The sequence below is a fragment of the Eriocheir sinensis genome, unplaced genomic scaffold (genome assembly GCF_024679095.1).
Source record: "Eriocheir sinensis breed Jianghai 21 unplaced genomic scaffold, ASM2467909v1 Scaffold891, whole genome shotgun sequence".
In the NCBI taxonomy this organism is placed as follows: domain Eukaryota; kingdom Metazoa; phylum Arthropoda; class Malacostraca; order Decapoda; family Varunidae; genus Eriocheir; species Eriocheir sinensis.
The window spans coordinates 44,599-69,235 of record NW_026112265.1 but is presented as its reverse complement, the minus strand read 5'-3'; the positions used below and the strand labels follow the sequence as shown (position 1 = coordinate 69,235).

At 42.3% G+C, this 24,637-nt stretch overlaps 1 protein-coding gene across 1 annotated transcript in view; it reads left to right on the top strand.

The window, feature by feature from the left end:
- LOC126994842 (chondroitinase-AC-like) overlaps positions 1–24,637 on the top strand; it is a 93,098-nt gene that overhangs the window by 43,079 nt on the left and 25,382 nt on the right. Inside the window, exons 6-10 of the mRNA XM_050854112.1 lie at positions 2,108–2,255; positions 4,920–5,031; positions 6,233–6,389; positions 12,184–12,364; positions 13,327–13,441. Coding sequence (XP_050710069.1) covers positions 2,108–2,255; positions 4,920–5,031; positions 6,233–6,389; positions 12,184–12,364; positions 13,327–13,441 — 713 coding nt within the window. The remainder of the gene's footprint in view (positions 1–2,107; positions 2,256–4,919; positions 5,032–6,232; positions 6,390–12,183; positions 12,365–13,326; positions 13,442–24,637) is intronic.

Genomic DNA, 24,637 nt, shown 5'->3' with positions numbered 1-24,637 from the left:
ATCGAAACGTATTATATACAGTAATGGATTCAGATGCGTCTTCATAATCAGGGGTACCAACTATTCCGAGGCAACTAGCCGTGATCGATTCATTTTCACATCTATTGTGCCCAGGTGTTCCAGAACTTTTTGTCGAGTGTACAAAGTTGGCCTAAGAAAGACGAATGAGAGTAAGTGGGCTTGTAGCACATATGAGTGGGCAGGTCTAGAGACAAAGTAAGGTATCCTGTGTGTGAGAAGGGGGATTGATGAGACGATAACATATTCTACTTAAGTGTTCCATCTATAAGAAAAGGTTACTTTCTCCGGGAACCTATTTACCATCCCGAAAGGATGAACACCTAGGTGGGCTGCACACTGACTGCCCAGGCCGGGATTCTAGCCCAGGCCAATATACGACACTTCAGTTAATCTTGTCCCTTGAGTTCACATAACTACCCCATATTGATGCAACACTTTTTTTTTTTTTTTACAACAAAGGAGGCAGCTCAAGGGCACACACACAAAAAAAACAATAATAAAAAAAAGCCCGCTACTCGCTGCTCCTAAAAAAGAAACAAAAGAGGTGGCCGAAAGCAAGATCAAATACGGGAGGAGAGATGTCCTGATACCCTCCTCTTGAAAGAGTTCAAGTCGTAGGCAGGAGGAAATACAGATGAAGGAAGATTGTTCCTGAGTTTACCAGCGTGAGGGATGAAAGAGTGAAGATGCTGGTTAACTCTTGCATAAGGGGTTTGGACAGTATAGGGATGAACATGAGTAGAAAGTCGAGTGCAGCGGGGCCGCGGGAGGGGGAGAGGCATGCAGTTAGCAAGTTCAGAAGAGCAGTCAGCGTGGAAATATCGATAGAAGATAGAAAGAGAGGCAACACTGCGGCGGAATTTAAGAGGTAGAAGACTATCAGTATGAGGAGGAGAGCTGATGAGACGAAGAGCCTTAGCCTCCACTCTGTCCAGAAGAGCTGTGTGAGTGGAGCCCCCCCACACATGAGATGCATACTCCATACGAGGGTGGACAAGGCCCCTGTATATGGGGAGAAGAACTGGCGGAGACGGTACAGAACGCCCAGCCTCGAGGAAGCTGATTTAGTAAGAGATGAGATATGAAGTTTCCAGTTGAGATTTTGAGTTAAGGATAGACCAAGGATGTTTAGTGTTGAGGAAGGTGATAGCTGGGTGTTGTCAAAGAATAGGGGATAGTTGTTAGGAAGATTGTGTCGAGTGGATAGGTCGAGAAACTGTGTTTTTGAGGCGTTGAAGGACACCAGGTTCTTCTTGCCCCAATCTTAATTAACTTAATTGAAATATTGATATACAAGTTGACAGTGTATTTTACATATAGAGCTACCCAACCCCAACGCCTCCCAAGCCTGTTTACATAGAATTAATTGTACCCTTTTAATTCATATTCGCTTGAGAAAAGCTTTCCCCAATCCATCCACGTCTCGGTGATTGCTACATTTAATTGTTCTACGCAAGCTGCGCCCCGCAGAATATTCGCTTCGTATATAAGACTAATACAGATTGTGTAATAAACCTTTAACCCCTCAGGCAAAGAAACACACTTAGCTTGCAACTTTTTCTGGGAAACATTACCTACCTTTCTTCTACCACTGTCGGGCTCAGGAATGTTTGATTTAGTGGTATTACTCTTGCGCTTCTCCTTGCTCCACAAATAATCACTCACTCACACGAAAAAAAAACTACAGGGTACCAACCTCGCGCTTAATGCTGGCTCTGAAAGTCGAAATAAGGAAACCGAAATAAGGAAACAAAGAAGTGTCTTGCTAGCCACAGCACACGACTGTGACATCAAACAACCTCTAGGACTCGAGTCTCCAAACTTCACAGGGACGCTGTACATGGCAAACATGTGGGAGGACTAAGGTTCAGGGCGTGCCAACACGTCCTCAGCGTTTGACACGTCCAAAAGAGTGAAGAATTATATTTAATATTTACCACTAACATTAATATTATGAATATATCTATCACCCTATTTATATGAATAATATGCATAAATTTACTATATTTGGAATAATGTCCATAATTACTATCATTATTATCATCATAACTGTAGTCACCATTACTATTACCACGATCTCCTGCAGGCGCAAATCTGGGATCCCGGGCCTTAACAACCGAGGTACGCGCTACATTGAGTGAGGGAGAAAAGCGCAACGATATCCATTCATCCGTTATGGAGAGACTGCACCAAGACCTCGCCGATATGAACCCTTATGGCGATAATGGCTTGAGGTGAGGTGCATGAGTTCCCTTTGCCAAGAGCTATAGTCTGTTTCACCGAAATATAACAGGCGGCCACGCCTCCTGTCTTTCTCTCATGATTTTGATTAGCTGTGCCAATCACCGCGCAGTACCCATCAGTTTGCTTCCACCTTGGCCGTTGGCGTCACGACTCTGTGGTATGTTTTTATTTTTTTAATACCATCTGGAATACCACAGGGCCTACCTGTGTTTTCTTAGTAGCATTGTCATTCTTGAGTCATTATTTAAAACATTAATTTATTAACACTAGACAACTAATTACTTTTTATCGTAGATGCCCACAAAGATGTGATGAATGAACTTTTTTTATACGATAAAAACAAATATATATTTATATCTATATTCATGTTAACAGTGTTTTATTTCTCATCATAATTTTTGACAGTTTGGGAACTGTACATGTCCAATGTTGCAATTAATTAATATTTCATGGTGATTTTGAGGTGTTAACATTTTTTTTTTATGCAGAGCGAGCTCCTAGGCCCAAGCGGACTAAACTTTTCCAGCGCAGTGATTGGCTACCACTTAGCCAGTCAAAATTGAAGGGTGTCGTCACCTGTATTATATTGCTAAAACAGACTATACCCGGTGCACAAACATGCTTTTGCTTTATTTCTGAAACCCCTTATTTGATCTCCTGATTTTTTTAATCATCTATATCTATCCATCTGTCCATCTATGTATCTATCTATATCTATCTATCTATTTATTTATATCTATCTATATCTATCTATCTATCTATCTATCTCTATCTATCTATCTATCTATCTCTATATCTATATCTATCTATCTATCTATCTATCTATCTATATATATATATATATATATATATATATATATATAGATATATATATATATATATATATATATATATATATATATATATATATATATATATATATATATATATATATATATATATATATATATATATATATATATATATATATATATATATATATATATATATATATATATATATATATATATATATATATATATATATATATATATATATATATATATATAAATCAGCTTCCTCGAGGCTGGGCGTTCTGTACCGTCCCAGCCCGTTCACCCCCGCAGAGTAGCTATCCATTTACAGGGGCCATGACCACCCTCGTATGGAGTATGCATCTCAGGTGTGGGGGGGGGGTTCACACACACAGCTCTCCTTGACAGGGTGGAGTCAAAAGCTCTTCGTCTCATCAGCTCTCCTCCTCATACTGATAGTCTTCTACCTCTTAAATTCCGCCGCCATGTTGCCTCTCATTCTATCTTTTATCGATATTTTCATGCTGACTGCTCTTCTGAACTTGCTAACTGGATGCCTCCCCTCCTCCCGCGGCCCCGCTGCACACGTCTTTCTACTCATGCTCATCCCTATACTGTCCAAACCCCTTATGCAAGAGTCTACCAGCATCTTCACTCTTTCATCCCTCACGCTGGTAAACTCTAGAACAATCTTCCTTCATCTGTATTTCCTCCTGCCTACGACTTGAACTCTTTCAAGAGGAGGGTATCAGGACACCTCTCCTCCCGAAACTGATCTTTCTTTCGGCCACCGCTGTTAATTCTTTTTTAGGAGCAGCGAGTTGCGGCCTTTTTTTATTATTATTGTTTTTTTTGTGCCCTTGAGCTGCATCCTTTGCTGTAAAACAAATATAAATAAATAAATATATATATAAATAAATATATATATATATATATATATATATATATATATATATATATATATATATATATATATATATATATTTATTAAAATATATTGATATATATATATATATATATATATATATATATATATATATATATATATATATATATATATATATATATATATATATATATATATATATATATATATATATATATATATATATATATATGTGTGTGTGTGTGTGTGTGTGTGTGACATTTGTTTAACCAGTCATAGGATTATATTTGATGATGGGAAATTTGAGTGGAATTTCAAACATCTTTGGTAGTTATCCACGGAAGTCATTACAAAATATGACCATATGGTTACAGTACAGTGTGTTAGCGATTTTTGTGTCAAAATCACATCAAGCCGGAAATTTTCCCATTATTGCATATTAGGCATTATTAATATAAATGTCTCATTCAGTATGCAACCATGCAGCCATTATTCAGTGGCTTAATCAGACCCCACTAAGAGTATGAAGTACTAATTTGGGATTCCCACCATGGTATGGAGATTGCTGAGTTGTTTTCAACGCAGGGCAACACGTCTTTCCGCAATTATTAAGACGAAATAATGATAATGACTTTCACCTCTTAACTTATTGTCATAATCGTTGCTTACAATGAAAACTTATTAACATTTTCAAAATACGTATTGGCTTTACAGATGTGGACAATACTAAATTGATAATCGATGACACGTCTCTAACTTGACAACTCTCAAGAAATTCATTCAGAGTGAACCAGATATTTCTTCACCAACGTTGTAGTTCGCAAATGCAGAAAGGCAAAATATTGGTGGCCATGTCATTTGAAGTACCTTTACATCTTGGTAAATAATATGGAAACTCTCTCTCTCTCTCTCTCTCTCTCTCTCTCTCTCTCTCTCTCTCTCTCTCTCTCTCTCTCTCTCTCTCTCTCTCTCAGGCCTGATGGTTGCATCCACCAGCACAACAAAGAGGTACAGGATGGCAATGAACACTTCGCACAAATACTTCACATGATCTACAACGGCAGCTATGGAAGAGAGATGCTGATGGTAGGGTTTGTTTTTGTCTTTGTTCCTCTCTGTCTGAATCTGCTTCACAGTTAACTTATTTTATGGTTTGCCATAAATGCAAAGGGCATGATGGATCAATTGCTGCTGATATAAATAATTCCGTTATATGTAACTGTCGGAGGGGGCAAGCTAGTGGACAGTATTTTTTCAATTTTATAATAACTATTTACTATGGCAAGGCGGTGGCTGAGTGGTTAGCACAAGCTGGGATTATGCATTTACTGCCCACATGCGGTCCTGTATACCACCCATCAACCGGGACTCTAGATTATGTCGATAAAGAGAGGGTCAGAGATGAGCTGTAAGTAACACCCTGAACCAAGCAAGATAGCACCTATATAAACAGTTGCCGCACCATAACTGGCTAGGGATGACCATCATGCCCCCCAAGATAGCCTACCACCGCCATCGGCAGAAACTTATAAAAAAAAAATTAAACAAACCTTAATAAAAGGGAGATAGAAAAGCTGGAAGAGCAGTATGACGACTGGCGGGGTAGGATTCGATCCCGAGTCCGTGGCTTCGTAAATCGACACGCTAACCACTACACTTTGGGAGTCTGAGGGGACACCAATAAAACCTGTAGCTTGATGAAGCTGATGCACTTTCTCAAGCCATAAAGTACTTATGATGGAAAAGGTCTGCAACAGTACTTATTGGGATGAATCCAAGATGGCATTAAGAGGGGCTATTACACTGGGCAAATTTTCCGTGGATCTTCAGTCAATCCACGATTTCGGCTAGCGTGGCTCTCATTTGTTTCTTGTTATTGCTGCTGCTGATGGTGATGAGTAATACCGCCTTCCTTTGGTGAAATCTAGTGTAGCTTTGGAAGATCGTGGACACGTTAGAAAACCACGGAAATATGAGAACCACGCCAGCGGAAATCGTGGTTTGACTGAAGAGCCACTGAAAATTTGCCCCGTGTAATAGCCCCTTGAGGAGGACGAGGGAACTCGCTCATGGGTGTATATACATATGAAAAAAATGATTGAAATTTCTCGGCTTGGATGAATTGCCCCCGGTGTTTCCTTTGGCAAAAAGTTAATTATATTATACTGAGTATAATAGACAGTAAAATATAGCGCAACGGTGATATTCGCTCATTCAACGGCGGCTGGAAAATCGCCGGCATTTATTTGCAGAATCTTTTATTTATATGTATTTGTCCCCGTTACAGACTATTGGCACAGTGTTCACATGGTTTGATGGCACATCTTTAAACTTCGATAACAAGACTATTGAAAACCTTATATATGCCTTCACCGAGTGTCAGCAGTGGCTGTTCCGCGGGAAAACCTTCGAGCCAACAACCACCGGACGCTTCATCACGCGAGGTACGCTTTGCGCTTATTCATTTCTTTACTGATACTCTTTTTGATTTAGCTAATATGTTATACGTGGATTTAGCAACTATTGGAAATACAATGTACCACGTAAGATAACACCCACTTCGGAATCCCCATGTGGAGAGTAAACCAAAAACATCCCAACTCTGACCTGCCTACTTTGCTCAACTGTTTCTTCACTAGCTTTGCAACATTCAGTTCTCTGGAATTTTTGCAATTCAATTCCCTCCTACGTTTTCTATCCCAAATTTCAGTCCAAAGCTTCATCCTGCTTTTACTTGGATGTACGCAACGACATCACTTGTTCTCATGCCGACAACTTTGATTCTTCAAAACGTTCCACCATTTGGCTGCGACTCATTTTTCGTTCAATCAGTAAATAATTATGTTTGTTGTGTGCCTCTCACCTACTTCTACTATTCTCAGACTATTCGAATTCTAAAGTGCAGCATATTTATATAAACTCTCACTTCGCTGAAATATCCATTTCAGGATATTTCAACTTGCACCACCTGCAGTGACTTTTATCATATTTCACTGACCACCCTAGTACACAACCCTACATCTTTACTATTCTTCAGTATCTAGAACCACCTAACGGATACGCCCATCACTCTAAATAATACTCTTTCTTGGGCTCCTCCGATCATAACATTATTCTCGTATTCTGTCTTATCTCTCCTTTACGGCCTATAGACCCACTGAGGAGGCAGTGATTTGGCATTTTGCTTCGCTTGGTGAAATGACCTTTTGTTTTTACAGCAAATGAAACGGGTCAAGGGAAAAAAAAAATAATGAAAAAAATCCCGCTCCTCACTACTCCTATAGAAAAGCGTTCAGAGGACAGGCCGAAAGAGAGATCAATTTCGGGAGGAGAGGAGATGTCCTAATACTCTCCTCTTGAAAAAGTTAGAGTCGTAGGCAGGAGGAAATACAGATGGAGGAAGATTATTCCAGAGTTTACCAGCGTGAGAGATGAAAGAGTGCAGATGCTATTTAACTCGTGCGAAAGGGATTTGAACAGTACAGGGATGAGCTTGAGTAGAAAGTCGTGTGCAGCGGGGCCGCGGGAGGGAGGGGGCATACAGTTATAAAGTTCAAAAGAGCAGTCAGCGTGAAAATATCGATAGAAGATAGAGCGGCAATATGGCAATGAAATTTAAGAGGTTGAAGACTATCAGTAAGAGGAGGGAAGTTGATGAGACGAAGAACCTTAAACTCTACTCTGTCCAGGAGAGCTGTATATAGATAGCAACTGTGCGGGGGAGAACTGGCGGAGACAATACAGAACGCCCAACCTCAAGGAAGCTGATTAAGTGAGAGAGAGAGAGAGAGAGAGAGAGAGAGAGAGAGAGAGAGAGAGAGAGAGAGAGAGAGAGAGAGAGAGAGAGAGAGAGAGAGAGAGAGAGAGAGAGAGAGAGAGAGAGAGAGAGAGAGAGAGAGAGAGAGAGAGAGAGAGAGAGAGAGAGAGAGAGAGAGAGAGAGAGAGAGAGAGAGAGAGAGACCCGCTAGACTTTTCTGATTACTAGTGGAAACAGTACTGTCTTGAGATGAGATTCACACTGGGTATGCCCAGTGCGTTACAAAGGTGATTGTCTCTGAGATAAGGACAAAACTATTATGTACCTTCCCTACCCCTTATGCAAAAAAGCCCTTGTTCTGTTTCTTTCCAAGATTGAGATGTAGGTCACAAAAAGTAACTGAGCCTTCGAACTGCCGCTAATCGGATCCTTGCATTTTTGCATGGAATCGAGATCAAATATGTCTTTGACTTTGAAAATCTTTGATTAATTAAAATGTGAAAATCTTGCAAGAATTTTAGAGAACACTATTGTAATATAGAAGCAGGACCTAGTTGTTAAAACAAAAAAAAAGTAGTAAATATGGAGTAAAAATCATAAAAAAATTTAAAATCTTAAAAATTATTGAACGTAAAAAAATAAAATTAAAAAAAACGTTCGTGTACCTGTGTAAACACCAACAGCCTGGACACAGGAAGCCTCGAATCAAGGTAAATATAAAAATTAGGGAGGGGGTGGCTGAATAGTTAGCGTGCAGGCGTCTTGGAGGACGCGGGTTCGAGCCGTGGCCGCCTCACAACTGGGATTTAGTGGCCTAAGACTACCCAATGCTGCCCTGAAAAAACATTAGCAACCCAGACTCTAGATTACTTCTCTGATGAGAGGCTCAAGTATGAGCTCCGGGTGGGTAGCATGGACCAAGCAGGATGGGGCCACCATAAACACTTACCTGCGTCAGAACGGGCTGGGCCGACCATCAGGTCCCACCAGGAAAGTCTACAGGCGAAATAGGCCAAAACGTTAAAAAAAGAATGTAGAAAATGTCAAATTTTGCTAACTCTAATTTTTCCATTTAGCCAATATTCTCTACAACAATTTTGCTTCTTCATCTTTCATAATCTTATGTTATTTGCTGAACTTTCTGATTAGTCTTTAGCTGAAGATTCCACTCTTTGCGACTCAAGGCACATTGCTCCTACTGATCATCCTCCGACTTTGTTCTACCTGACATTTAAAACCACTATTTACTATTTTTTGTTTTATATAAGCTCTCTCTGATTTGAACCCTCAAAATACTTAATCGATTAAATACAATTCGTCCTCTTGTCCTTATCCCGTTAGCTGCGGCAGGCTCGTGAACAGTATGTCACCCAGTGCGGAACTATTATCAAGAGACCTGCCATTGCAAAACAGTACCTTATCCATATCAACGGATTTGTTTCATGTATGTGCAGAGGACAATAATACTGAAAAAAAAAAAGTAAATGTAACCGGTAATTTCAGTGATAAGACAAAGATGCTCGCAAGACATGACAAGTGGCACTGCTCGGCGTTCCTCGTCTCGGAGAAAACACATGCGCGTTTAGAGGACCACAAAATAAAGATGAAATCCGATACAGTCGTAAAGCTCATCAATGAGTCAGTTTGCCGGTAAAAATTCATATGATATGTATGTTGAAAAATATTGTTGCTTAGCTTTTATGTGTTGAATGTGATTAGCTTGCTGACTGACAAACATCCCTTCGTGCTCCTCGACGAATCATATATATATATATATATATATATATATATATATATATATATATATATATATATATATATATATATATATATATATATATATATATATATATATATATATATATATATATATATATATATATATATATATATATATATATATATATATATATATATATATGAGAGAAGGTCGTCTCTCTCTCTCTCTCTCTCTTCAGAGTGGGCGCCTGTCACTAGTGGCGTCCCTCAGGGCTCGGTCCTTGGCCCAGTGCTCTTCATTATATACATCAACGACGTGGATGTTGGACTCAATAACCGCATTAGTAAATTTGCAGACGACAGAAAGATTGGTAACTCGGTTCTGACTGACGAAGACAGGCAAAGCCTCCAAGAGGATTTGCACAAAATTTCAGCTTGGTCGGATAGATGGGAGATGCCCTTTAACGTAGACAAGTGCCAGGTCCTTCAAATTGGAACGAGGAATAAGAAGTTCGAATACTAAATGCGCGGCGTTAAACTCAAAAGCGTTCAATGCGTCAAGGACTTGGGGGTCAAAATCGCGTCAAACCTCAAATTCTCACAGCAATGTATCGATGCAGCAAATAAAGCGAACAGAATGTTGGGCTTCATTAAAAGAAACTTTGTATTCAAGAATAAAGATGTAATACTCCCGCTCTACAACAGTTTAGTCAGACCCCACTTGGAATATGCGGTACAGTTTTGGTCTCCCCACCATGCAAAGGATATTGCTAAATTAAAAGGTGTTCAGCGTCGGGCAACGAAAATGATCCCTTCCTTGCGCAACAAATCCTACGAAGAAAGGCTTTCTACCCTTAACATGTTCTCTCTTGAGAAACGTCGCCTCCGAGGAAAACTGATCGAATGTTTTAAAATACTTAATGGTTTCACGAATGTAGACAGATCAACATTGTTTATGATCGATGACACTTTGCGCACGAGGAACAATGGCGTAAAACTCAGATGTAGACAAGTAAATTCAGACTGCACCAAATTTTTCTTCACCAACGTTATAGTGCGAGAATGGAATAAGCTTCCACCATCAGTGGTCCAGTGTAACACGATTGACTCCTTCAAAAATAAGCTCGACCGTCACTTCCTTCAACTTAATATCAACTAGAGTAGAAATGCAACGTTTTGGAGTCTTCTGATTAATGTAAAATCACTTAGGTTTAAGGACAGACCACCAAGTCTGGACCATGGGGTCTGTGTGGTCTGATTTTCTATGTAAATCTATGTAAATCTCTCTCTCTCTCTCTCTCTCTCTCTCTCTCTCTCTCTCTCTCTCTCTCTCTCTCTCTCTCTCTCTCTCTCTCTCTCTCTCTCTCTGCAGTTCTGAAGGACTCTGCTGCGAGTTCTTACGAGGATATGGTAAGTCACATTAATCCCCCCCACCCCACCCCCACCCACCCACCCTCGGCACTGCTATACCATATCGAACTGTACAACTCTGGTTTCTGATATAAAGAACCCGCAATTCTCAACATCCTGAATCTTGCAACATTCAGGTGCAAAATGATGATGATGTTCCTGGCACCAGAACCACGGGGACCGACACATAGCTCGGGGAGGGAGTATAGCTGAGTCGTTAGCATGTCGGCGCCGCGTCCAAAAGGACGCGGTTTCGAGTCCTACCCACTGCCACAGTTGTGATTTTTGAGTCACCGCCGAGTGGCTTAAGACTGCTCATATGCTGCCCTGAAGACCGCCTAAAAACCCGGAATATTATTATTATTATTATTATTATTATTATTATTAGTATTAGTAGTAGTAGTATTAGTAGTAGTATTAGTAGTAGTAGTATTACTATTATTATAATCATTATTATTATTACTATAACCGAGACGAAACAGAGGGAGAGGAAGGAGTGCAGACATTACACGCTGCCTGTTTAGCAACCCATACACCCATGAGACCTCGAGAAAGAAAAAATGTAGGAAGAGGCGATGATAAAGACGGAATGAAATGGCGAAAGTATTGTGGTGAAACAAAAAGATCAAGAGATAGATCAAAAGACCCATCAAGGAAGGGAAAGTGAGGACGCACAGGGCTACAGAGTGCCCGGTTATGGTCATGAGTATGAATCCACATTCTAGAACCAGATCGCCTTTGGCTAGCAATCTCATTTGCCTTTTGACAGGTCCGTAATAGGGTCATATACCTGTCTGCCACTCTAAGACGCCAAACCTTGGACTCACCGGGCAAGTCAAATGGAGGCTTTAATCTGATTAGTATATAATGCAAGAAGGGTAACCAAGGAAGTTATTCACGTCCCCGTTCGTACATATTCAAAGATTATCCAAAACTGCAACGCTTTCCGAAATAAAAAGTTATATGCAGATGACCACAGGCTTTTTATTGCTACACTTAGGTTCGTGATGATATATACATTATTTACACAGAGCATTTAAAAAAAATTGGCCTCTGCTTGTGAGTATACCTGCCAATGCAAAACAATATAAATATGATCGGCACTCTCGAGGATCCTCTGTAGATTGAGGGCCAAACGCTCAAGATCAATCATATGTTTTGGCTTGGGTTAGGCGTTAGTGAATAGTGGAGGTGTGGTCTTGCCGGAAAAACATTGACTATAGAGCTTTTTCACGTATCATAAGAGGTCTACCAACACTAGACAAGAACGAGAATCGTAGTGTAAGTACTGCCTTGGCCCAATCGTCGTATGGTCTCATTGATTGCTCGGTTGTACTGAAAATTCTTTTCAGGAAACGTTGTCACAAAGTGGGCTACAAGAGGAGGAATAGAAACCGTGGCTAAGATCCTCCAAAAACTGCAGTTGGGTAAAACAAACTATAACAAGGAAATACTGAAGAACGCTCTCCACCGCTACGCTAAGGTGACGCCTGACCCAGCGTATGCCCTAGTCGGCAACAAATACTTTTTCAAGTAAGTGCAGAGCTTGGGATGGACAGGGCAGAGGCATACAAGCTTGCGCGGGGTGACCGATAGGGGTATAGAAGGCGAGTACGTGAAGCGATGCGACCCCTGGCGTATGCTCCCCATTAGTTAATTTTAGTTAATTAGTTGGTAGAGTCTTTCCGCTTCTCCTACTCCTCCTCTTCACTAATACTGATGGCTTCGTTTTAAAGCACCATGTTGCCTGCCCTTCCATGTTTCCTTGATATCTCTTGAAATGTTAAGGAGCTTGGAGCCATCCAAAGGAGGGTAATTGAGTCTCTCTCTCTCTCTCTCTCTCTCTCTCTCTCTCTCTCTCTCTCTCTCTCTCTCTCTCTCTCTTATTGACTTGTCTAGGAAACTATAATGTAGTTTATATGTTTCATCACGTGATTCGCTTTTTTTAAAGAAAATTCGTATGTTTTGTTATCATAGTGCCTTATACATATTAGCAGTTTTACCATAAACCAATTGAATTTTTTTCTTTTTATTCATACATCTACATTTTCTAGAGCTTCAGGTTGAATTATGTTAAGTCATGTGCCCTGTGGTGTTTCAGCACAACGCAATGTTGCTTCATTTAATATCTATGGTAGCTACTATCTTGGACACTGATATTTTACCTCGATAACTCAATATTCTTATTGCTGCATGAAGCTGTCTACGGTACCTCGCTTCTATTTCCCAAACGGCATAACGCCTTACCAGTATATTCACATTTTGAACTCTTTCACCAGTAGGATATATAATATTTCGTCTGTACTTCGCTTTTCCTCTGGTATAAATACTCTTGCAAATGGGGCATATCAAAATATTTGTTACAAAAATTTATATAATTCCATAAGCGTCTTCAGTTTCATTTTTGTTGGGAGAGGTTGCCAAATGAATAATTTTAATTGTCCCTTGGCCTGCCTATTATGAAGTAAATATAAATTTATCTTTCTCCCATATAGCTCTGATCTGACGGTGCACCAACGACGGGAGTTCATGGCAAGTGTGAGAGTGCTTTCCCTGAGGACCAGCCGTCAGGAATCGTGGGAGAACCTGAATTCTCAGGGTTACTTTCAGGTGGGTGATGGCCACTCATGGCCACGTTCACACATGGACACTAAGCACCGCTGCTCAGCAGCGCCACCGCTGGTAATTAATGGCGTTGAATGGAGACTTTTACACGCAGACACAAACACAAAAAATAGCGCTACAGACGGATTTGAGTGGTTAGTTTCGCAGCCGGTGGCGGACACAAAAAGTAGCGCTGCTCGTCACGATATAGGGTATTCAATGGGAGCTTTCACACGTAGCTGCAGCCGCTCCACTTTTTTTTAGCAGCGCGTGCGTAGCTCGACTGCAGCCCTGCTCAATTTTAGCAGCGCTACTGAGAAGCACTGTTAATTCGACACTCACCACCCCAACACTTTCTAGAAATATGAGCAGCGCTTCTCAGCAGCGATGCTAAAATTGAGTCGCACAGGAGTAGCGTTGCTGAGAGGCTCTGCAGCTCTGCAGCTCCCATATGTGAAAAGGGCCTTATGCCTCGGTCACACATTCACGTATCAAGCCAAGTATGCCCACGCACGAACGGAAATTGGTAGTCGTCAACTGCTTACGTAAGTACTACTAGTGCAGGGCCTGAGGGGGTCCCCGTGTTCATGGCAGGCCCAGAAAATTTCTTTTCATATTGTTGAAGTACACCATCTGGCACACCAAAAAAGTTTGGGTAGACTTCTGGTAACCCGGCAATAATCGAGAAAATGACGTCACAGACCACACCCATCGACGCCCTTTTTTTAAGCAAAATTTGGGGGTAGAGGAAATATGATTAGGCATATCTCAGGAAGTATAAGTCACAGAACAACGAAATACATCTTAAAATGTTTGTATTGAAGTCTTCTATCCATTCCAATAATCATTATGCAAATGAATATGTTAATGAGTTAGCCAGAGGTCAAAAGGTCACGAAAAGCAGGTGGAGGTCAAAATTTTACCATAACTCCAAATACAGTTTGACAAATTATATCGGTATCTATTTTGGCATTGGTAGGGCATGGAGATGTTAGTAGAGATGCTAATTAGTCTTTTGATATGTATTTCAGGCCCTTAAATGGTTGATAACATGGTGTCATATCAAATGAAACTAGCATTAATCGAGTGGTTCGGTATCGCACACTAAAACATGACCTTAGTCTGGTGCCAGTCACTTTTCTATATACCGGTACTAAAATTCTTTGAGTACAAATACCCAGAATGCACTGCTCTGCACATGTCCCTAGTCTAGGCTATGAACATTCTTACATTGCACTACTTGTTCATCTCCCTGTGGACTTTGGCACTTGCAGAAACCGATGCATGGAAGTCCAGCTTTGCGGCAGGCACATCTCTCAGTGCTGCATTTCTTACAGCTGCAGATGATTGTGTATTCCTCAGGAATTGGTCTATGTCCCTCAACTGGCAGCAGAAGTTCATCTGTTTTCCTGAAGCCGAATGCACTAGGATTCAGTTCTGCAGGCTTATTCGGGTTTAACAATGTTACCATCTGATAGGTTGCATAGTAGGCTCGGCGGATGTGCTGTTGTACTGCATGGCTAGTTGGGGGAAGCTGCTCTAAGGAGATCCCTTTGCTCTGATGGTACATGTAACTCCTCAATTGATCCATGGTAGAACACAAGGAGTTCTTTTTCAAAACTTGTACTAAGTATGCCTCACATGTTTCTGTGAATACGTCAGAACAGCCTTGAGCGGAATCAAAGTCTTTGAGTTTGTCGACCGGATCGGCATTGATGGCTGCATGCTTGCTTCCCACTTTACTTGTGTAGTCGCATCCAGTCAAGGTGTGCACAAGTGGTAGCAAACAGCACAGACCTGTACCAACCCTTGGTGCAAGTGTGTGCACTGGAATGTATCTGGTTGAATCTGCAACCCCTGCTCTAATCCAAAGTTCCTTTAGACCTTCAGAGTGGAGACTACTCCAGTAGAACATAAGTAGAACGAAAACGTCTGTGTCACCGGACAAGACGAGGATACGTTCAATTCCACTTCTGACGGCATGCATTGCATGAGGGACAATACGAGCATCAGCCTCTTCTACATCTGGACAATACAGGTCTGCTATCTCAGCAGCAGAATCGCCATTCAAGACTTCCTTACAGGAACACTGCCAGATTCTCCAGAGAAACAACTTGCTACAACATGGACCGAGGAAGGTGCTTCAACTGCACGCTTTATGGCCTGTTCATGAAGAAGCATCTGAAGTTTGACTTTATTGTTGCTAGATGACCAGAATCGATCCATCTCCACCGGCAAAGGTCAAAATCCATTTTCAAGAGATATTGCCTAATTGTCTCTGCACACTCTCGGATTGGGTCTGTGCTGCGAATGGTTTCTGCAAGCTTCTCTGCTGTTGTAACCCTAGTACTGAAAAACATCTGAGATTTGTTGGCCTGTTTTGGCTGAGAAAATGACAACTCTGAACCAAACTTTTCTGTCAGAAGGACCTTAACCTCTCTGCTCTGCACTTTAATGTCTGAGTTCAGTTCACTATTAATGCAATCTCTGACATAACTTAGTTCATAACCATTACCACTGCGAAGCCCAGTCTCTATTTCTGGCATCACGGTCAACCATGCTCTCTTCTTAGCATTCATTGGGGGATTCTCCCCAGACTTTCTCTTTGCCCGGTCATACTTCGATAGGTAATTTCTGACACAGGTACTGTGACAATATAGGTCCGCTCCAAAAACGGATTGTTCATCTTGTAAATCACAAGTACGGTTGTAGACAGCATCCTGAAAATACACAGTTGCTTCTAGAAATTTAGTAGCCCTGTCCATTTCAGAAATCCTCCATTTCTCGTACACATTTAGATGATTGATATGTCCACATATGACACACTTATGACTGTAAATGTCAATGCTACGACTGGGAAGATTACGAACGGTACCCAGAGAGCGTGCTCTGCGCTGTTTGGGCTCACTTGTGCCTTCGACTGATGATGACTGATCACTTCGACTCTTTCTTTTCACCGTTTGCAATGTCTTTTCCAATGTGTAAGCCTTGTAGCAGTCATTTGTCACGTGGTACACGAAACTGTCCCCATGGTCACCTAGCAATTTCAGTCTCTTTGAGACGGCATCATCTCGGATCTCTGCAGCTTCACGGATACGCTTCCTACCATTTTCATTAGTGATGGCAGGGTTAGCCGTCGTATATTGGCAAATGATGCACTTCTCGATTGAAGGTGACTCTTCTTGGGCAGGAACCAATTTCACTTTGCTTGATCCAGCTTCCATCACCAGGGCTTTTGAGCTGACATCACCTGAAACTGACAGAAAAATATATTCAGAGGGAAATTTTTACAAATGCTACATGTACATTTATATGACCGGCTACTCTCATTTGTTCAGCATTCAGGCATACATGAATATCGGGACCGTTATATACCTTGATCTCAAAACACACGGTTCACTCACGAGCAGAGTGGGCCGACATCGGGGCCTACATGCATGCAGTAGCATTCTTTTACCTTAATTGGTTGCTAATTACTGGTCATTTGATGAAAGAGGCACCTACCTATCCAACATGTAGTCAATCTTTAAGATATCGGCCAAGTTCATGCGGATGGGGATCGATTGTAATTCAGATTATTTTTTGCATTTCTTTTTGAGATGCAAAGCATGTTCCCTAAAACAAATGGAGAAGTGGTGCCATCTGTCAGAATGAATGCTTACTAGGCTCACCAATTCCATCTATCGGGTAAGGCTTGAACTAAAAGATAAATGCAAAGAAGAATTATGCCTCAAATAATCTACTTCATTTTTCAGTTACATTAATGTTATGATAATTTGCATTTAAGGGCCTGAGATGCATATCAAAAGACTTATTAGCATCTTTCCTAACATTCCCATGCCCTACCAATGCCAAAATAGATACCGATATAATTTGTCAAACTGTATTTGGAGTAATGGTAAAATTTTGACCTCCACCTGCTTTTCGTGACCTTTTGACCTCTGGCTAACTCATTAACATATTCATTTGCATAATGATTATTGGAATGGATAGAGGACTTCAATACAAACATTTTAAGATGTATTTCGTTGTTCTGTGACTTATACTTCCTGAGATATGCCTAATCATATTTCCCCTACCCCCAAATTTTGCTTAAAAAAAGGGCGTCGATGGGTGTGGTCTGTGACGTCATTTTCTCGCTTATTGCCGGGTTACCAGAAGTCTACCCAAACTTTTTTGGTGTGCCAGATGGTGTACTTCAACAATATGAAAATAAATTTTCTGGGCCTCTTATGCACACGGGGACCCCCTCAGGCCCAGGACTATACGTAAATGTCCCATAATGCGTATTTACGTACGTGGGCATACTGGGCGGAGACGGGGGGGTCGCTACGCACCACCCGAGCGTGCGTGGGGACCCACGCATTTTCGACATATTCAAAAGATACGTGGGTGTTCACGTCAACCGCAATTTTACATGGCTCCACGCGTACAACGTGGCGCATACGTGGCGCTGACGGTGTGCTTGCGGGGCCCTTACACGTGGTCCCACGCTGCTCCCCTGTTCCCGCAGCGCACCACGTGGGTCCTCACGCGGTGCAGGAGCGTACGTGGCACCAGCGCTACTCCTCGGGTACCCACGACGATGTTGCAACGCTGTGCATGGTGTATATATGCCGTGCGGTGGGCTTGCGGGCTGCGGCTTCGGTTTCTCTCTCGGACAAGCAACAGCATATACCTCGAATCCACCACCACCGCCTCTCACCCCCGCCAGCGCCCTCGTCAGTAAACCTTGTCGCCACTGCCTTCAACTATGCCTAAGGACACCACCAAGAGATCACGGACGGGGGCTTCTTTAGCTTCAGGGTCACTCAAACCTCCAACAACTCTGGAACAACCTGCTTCCAAGCCTCTGGTGTTTGTGGCACCTGCAGTTCCTCATCTCCGTAGACAGCAACAATGACTCTGCAGGTCTCGGGTACAATGTGACTAATGGTGTTGTGGGCTACTCGGAATGAGTATTGCAGACTCTTGTGTGAGTCACCCGTGGCGAGGAAACGAAGAGCGATAGCCACACTCTGGCTTGGCTCAAGGGATTCTCTCCAGAATGTGCGTTGCTTCTGAATGTGGGGTGTGACACGTTCAACTATTTCACTGAAGAGGTCCTTGTCAATCCGGGTAAAATTCCCGTACAGTTCTGGACTTTCAGTTGCCAACTCCTCCATCAGGTTGTCAAAGTGGCCTAGCTCCACTCTTCTTTGCAGGTACGGCCAAGCCCAAACCCTCCTCGGCCTCCTTTTTTTTTCTTTTTCACTTGCGAGGTGGACCATCACAACTTCCACCAGTACCGTGGCATGCACATACTCCAGGATGGCCTCCATTAATTATGTGTTATAGCTGTTTGCTGGTGTTATAAGGGCAAGGACGTCTTCAATGTTCTCCATGTTGATTCAGCAGGAGGGGAGTACGTCTTGCTGCAGGTAGATGTTGACGGGAACTGCAATCATAGGTGTGCAGCACGGCCCTTATGTACCTCTCACGTTTACCCACCGACGTACTAAGTGGGGATAACGTGAGGATGACGCGAGGTCGTAACGCACCACGTTACACATACGGTATACGTACGTGGGTGTTATGTGCTCTGCCACGCACTACTTGTGGGGGGGGGGGGGGTCTCTTGTCGTGGCAATTCGGGTAATCGTCACGTCATGCTTGCGCAGTGCGTAGGCTTAATATGCATTACCTCGTACTTACGTTATGACCGTGCAAGCTTTACGTACATCGGCCCCTGACACGTATCCGGTTGATCGCGGCAACAAATCCCGCGTATGGCCACGTATGGGCCAAAAATCACATACGTGGGCATACGTGGGCTTGATACGTGAATGTGTGACCGAGGCTTTGCACACACACACACACACAACACCGCTCCGGTAGTTACAACGCCCCTGTAGCTCAATCGGCTAGAGCGCCGCGCTGCAAGCCTTCAAGGCCAAACAGGCGGCGGTTCGAGCCCCGCTCAGGCCGGATTCTTTACGTTAACTAGGAGTGGTTATTTTCCCCCTTTGAGAAAGGGGGATGGGGTGTGTGGTGTGTGAGTTCCAGGCAGTACCCAGAGATCGACGATGATGAGCATGCACTTGATCGTGTCGGGAGGGTACCTGCTGGCGAAAGCGAGTCAAACTCGTGATCAGGCCGTGTTGAACTACACACACACACACACACACACACACACACACACACGGCCCGGTAGCTCAGTGGTTAGAGCGTCTGACTCACAACCAAAAGGACCGGGGTTCGATTCCCCGAGCGGGTGAAGATAAGTTGGGTTTATCTTCTTTCACGTGTAGCCCCTGTTCACCTAGCAGTGAGCAATGGTGAGAGACATATTAGGATAAATCGCTAAGCACTTGTTTTTCCCACAATGCACCGCGCTCGTAACGTCACACGTAAACCGAGACGTCACTGGAGACCCACACGTGTGGCCGCGGCGCCACTGGATTGAAGTTTCTTGTTGTGAACAATGACAAGGTGTGCTGTTTACAATAACAGGTGTAAGAAGCTAGGAAAGCTTAATTTTTATCGTTTTCCGAAGACAAAGTCCTTAGTTAGGCAGTGGATCCATGCATGTAGTCGTAAAGATAAGTTAAATCCAGATTCTGCCAGTGTTTGTTCAAGTCATTTCAAGGCGACAGACTACACACAGCACTACATTATCAAGAGGAAGCTGATCAGCAAGTCTCCACAGGCAACAAGAAGGCTTGAAGATCACTAAAGGCCGATGCTGTACCTTTCCTTTTTCTCCCAAAACGGGAAAATGATCCAGGTAAGCAATATGATCCACATCGCTCCAGTGCAGTTTTTTTTCTTCTTATTTTACATTATTTAGGAGGGTATTTAACTATATAGAAGGCATATAAAAGATTAAGGAAGGTTTGCATTGTCCTAAATAGGTGAAAACAAGAGTAAATAACGAGGGATCAACAAATAATAAACCATTTTGAGAGGAGTGATGTCTTATTGTCACGGTTTTCTCTGTGCTTAATTTGTTACTGTAATCATCAATGATAATTAACACCACGTCCTAATGATGGTTATTTGGAACTAAAACCTGAACCAAAATAGATACAGGAAAAGTGTAATGACGTGAAAAGAAAAGTTAGGTAGACATATGGAGGAATGTTAGTTGTGAGGCAAAGGATGGGTGAGACATGAAATGCATAGGCTATAATGCGTCCTAGGGATGAATGTATAAGAGTGATATGTTAATGGATAAGTACAGAAACCTTATTAACCCCTCTTAATGGAGAAATAAGGGGACCAGGTAGGAAAAATTGAGCTAGTAAGTACATCATGTTTTACATATTTTTGTTACAACTATTTACATGGGTAATTCTAGGTTATAATGTATAAATAAGGCATGTACGTTAACATATGTGTACATCAAATCCTTAATAATCTCTCATAATGGAGAAATAAGAGGAAAAATGGAGCTAGGCTGTGGAACTTGGCTGGAGTCACAATCAGTGTGCTCCTTTTTTTTGTAAGTGTCGTGCTGGGTTGTTACAATGTATCCCAGGCTTTATGAAGGAAAATACCTGAAAAGATCCAAGCAGCAAAAACAATGCCTCCACCGAGTTTGTATCCCTCGTTTTGTAGTGCTGACTTGCCTGATAGGCGAGCCTCCCATAGCCCTTAACCTCTTTGGCCGACTGGTAAAGGAGTGGCTCCTGTTACGCTGGTCGCGGTTCGATCCCCGGCGCCGGCAAACCTTTCTTGTCCGAATTAATTTCTCGTGTGTTTCGTTACACGCAGAAGGCGTGTGTGAGTGTAGTAAAGAGTAAAAATTCTGGCATTTCACTTGTGGCAAGGCGGTGGCATCCTCTCCTGTGGTTCTGTTGTGTCACCCCGAGAGGGTAACAGGTAGAGTGATGGCCCATGCTCTTCGAAGTTCATAGGAAATGGTAACTCAACACACAGAAGTTAATCTAAATGGGAATGGGGAGACGTGTAGTGCTGACTTGCCTGATGGGCGAGCCTCCCATAACCCACTTAATCAGGGGGGTACCTCTTTGGCCGACTGGTAAAGGGGTGGCTCTCCCGTTACGCTGGTCGCGGGTTCGATCCCCGGCGCCGGCAAAACCTTTCCTTGTCTGGATAAATTTCTCGTGTGTTTCGTTACACGCAGTGGCCGTGTGGGAATGTTGTATAGAGAAAAATTCTGGCATTTCATTTTGGTAGTGTCAGGTGCGCCAAATCGCATCATCAGCAGATGATAACTGGCGCCGCCACTATAAAAAATTGCCTGCGCCACGACGGGCCTGGGCCGACCATCTGGCCTATGAAGAAAGCCTACCGGCGCAATGGGCATGGATGTAAAAAAAAAAAAAAAAAAGATGAGCGCGCACTTCGTCCGGCAAACAGATCAGTGTAATACGACGGTAACTGTTGCAGTCCTGTCGGCCCCCTTTTCCTTTCCAGGATGTGACATGGAACCCACTATTCTAGTCAAGAGGAATGGCTCGGGGCTGCCACACAGCAGACAGCACCGCATGCAATCCATGGATCAGGTTTCAACCTCGGATTTCAGATCCGCAATGATATTACAAACTCCAGTTGCCTTCCCCTTCAACTTCCTCACATCTTCTCTCAACTCCGCAGGCGAAGACGGAATTTTGTCTATTGGTGGATCAGCAGCCATCATCTGCAACACACCCAGAGCTGTCCGCTCTGAGACTTTGTAATGCGGATGATGTCGCAAGAGAGATCGATCACATCGTTGTTAGTACTGAAGGTTTTCTTTTTCGGAATAATAAGATCATTAAGGCTGACAACAGAGTTAATGTTGTTAAACTGAGGCTACGCAACCAATTGCTGAAGCTGCAGAAACCTGAGTAGTACGGGTCCACGCTTTCTAAGTCGACAACTGACCGTGTCTTAGCGTTTTGTGTATTGTTGTAACGCCGACGAAAGGGGATGGTTTCATTATCTGTCGATTTCATTGTGGAACTGGGATTTCCAGCGATTGCGTGCTTGTCCCGCACCCTTCGTAAACGTACACCACTGGTTTAGCTAGCCAATGTGTACTGCGGGAATCGCATACATATATATGAAGTATACGGATGTAGAGCTGCAAACGTGCGTTCGTGCAAACAAAGATTATCATTGTGAGTATTGCCATGTTATGCATGGTCTTTCGACTCGTGCACACACTACTGGCGGTCGCTGGACTCATCTCATGCTTCATCTCTCGACTGATTAAGCAGAGTTATGGAACTATAACGAGGGGACGATTTTGCTCACTGAGCATACTTCCGTGAACATTTTGTGACGGAGGTCTCTTCTTCGTGAACATGAGACGCACTGGTCTGAAGCTATTTCTACTCAGTGAATAGATAAGTTTTCTATGACATATGTTCAAAAGAACATATATGTATGAATGACTAAAGTATTTATTGTAAACATATTTTGTTTATATATGTGAATTTTTTTAAATAAGACATATGATGGCTGACGGAATATAACTAGCATATATTTATATCTCGAATTAGGTATACGGTCCCTGAAAAGATTTGTTTATACAATTGTATTTGTAGATTTGTCAATTTGTAAATTGTATTTGTATACTTGCCATTCAGCCCACTTTCTCAGCCGCCTCATCAGTCTCGAGGCGTATATCATTTCTTCATCATTGTGGCAGCTGTATTATGTACTTGGGAGGTGGAGAGCAAGTTGATAGGGAGGTCCTGCCCTATTAAGTGTAAGTAACTGGTTGTACACTTTTGTGTTGTACCTTGTATTTCTTCATTTTGTCGCATTGCTCATATTATGGTTATTATTCATCTGCACAACAAGTGGGGACTCAAAACACTTAAATGAAGAAAAAATATCAAATGGAAAAACACCCCATCAATAATAGGAATGGCAATAAATGAATTATATACCAGGTCAGAGTAGGTTAGGTTAAATTTCTTGATAAAATTCTGGAATTATACCCGTCTCACACTTTCATACTGGGAGATTTCGGTATGCTTTGAGAGAATCAGCTAACCTTTCGCGAAACTTTTTTTTTTGCATATCCCCTCCGTGTTCCCACCCACAGCGACTAATAGTGCAGTCTAATGGAGTGGAGTCTAATGCTCTTCGTCTCATCAGGTCTCCCCCTCTTACTGATAATCTTCTACCTCTCAAATTCCGCCGCCATGTTGCCTCCCTTTTTATCTTCTATCGATATTTTCACGCTGACTTCCCTTCTGAACTTGCTAACTGCATGCCTCCCCCCCTCATGCGGCCCCGCTGCACACGACTTTCTACTCAAGCTCATCCCTTGACTGTCAAGATCCCTTGCGCACGAGTTGACCAGCATCTTCACTCTTTCATCCCTCACGCTGGTTATACTCTGGAACGATCTTCTTTCATATGTATTTCCTCCTGCCTACGATTTGAACTTATTCAAGAGGAAGGTATCAGGACACCTTACGTAATTGACTGCTCTTTCGGCCACCTCTTCGGATTCTTTACAGGAGCAGCGAGTAGTGGGCTTTTTTTATTGTTTCCGTTTTGTGTGCCCTAGCGCTGTGTCCTTTGCTGTAAGAAAAAAAATGTGTGAAAAACAAGTAACAAATTAATACATAATCCTGAAATCCACCAGATTAAAAACACACACGAAAGAGTGATTTGTGACAACAGAGCAATGCGGTAGTGTATGTGCTCAATGTACTTCAACAAGATGTCCGCTGTAGGGCGGATGTACAGACTTCTGAAATATTACGGATTCTATTTGGTTGAACTAATTGTTTTATATCTTTTTTATATATACGTGTTCATTCCAATTCACAAATCAAACATTTCCTGCTGAAGAGATTATATTGCAAGTGGATGATACAGCATGCACGTGAAATGCTTGTGTTATTGCTTTAAAAAATGCTAGCGTTTCAGGCGAAAACAGATGGAGCCGATCAAAAACCCGAAGTAAGCACGTTTACCCATCAAAGATAAAATCAAGACTAAGTTTGCTCATCTAAAGCAGCATCACTATGTGATCAGCTGCCTCAGCAGCTCAGAGAAAGTTGCTCACGGAAAGTCTACTAACATGGCAAATTCGTACCCGTGTAATAGCACCTGTATCTCAGAATCAGTCCGGCCAATGCTCACGGAGAAGGGCTCCCCATCAGCAAAATACTCACGGAGGAATATTCAGTGAGAAAAATCATCCTTTTTAATTCACTTCTACAGGAATATTACCTTTGACTAAACCTGCAT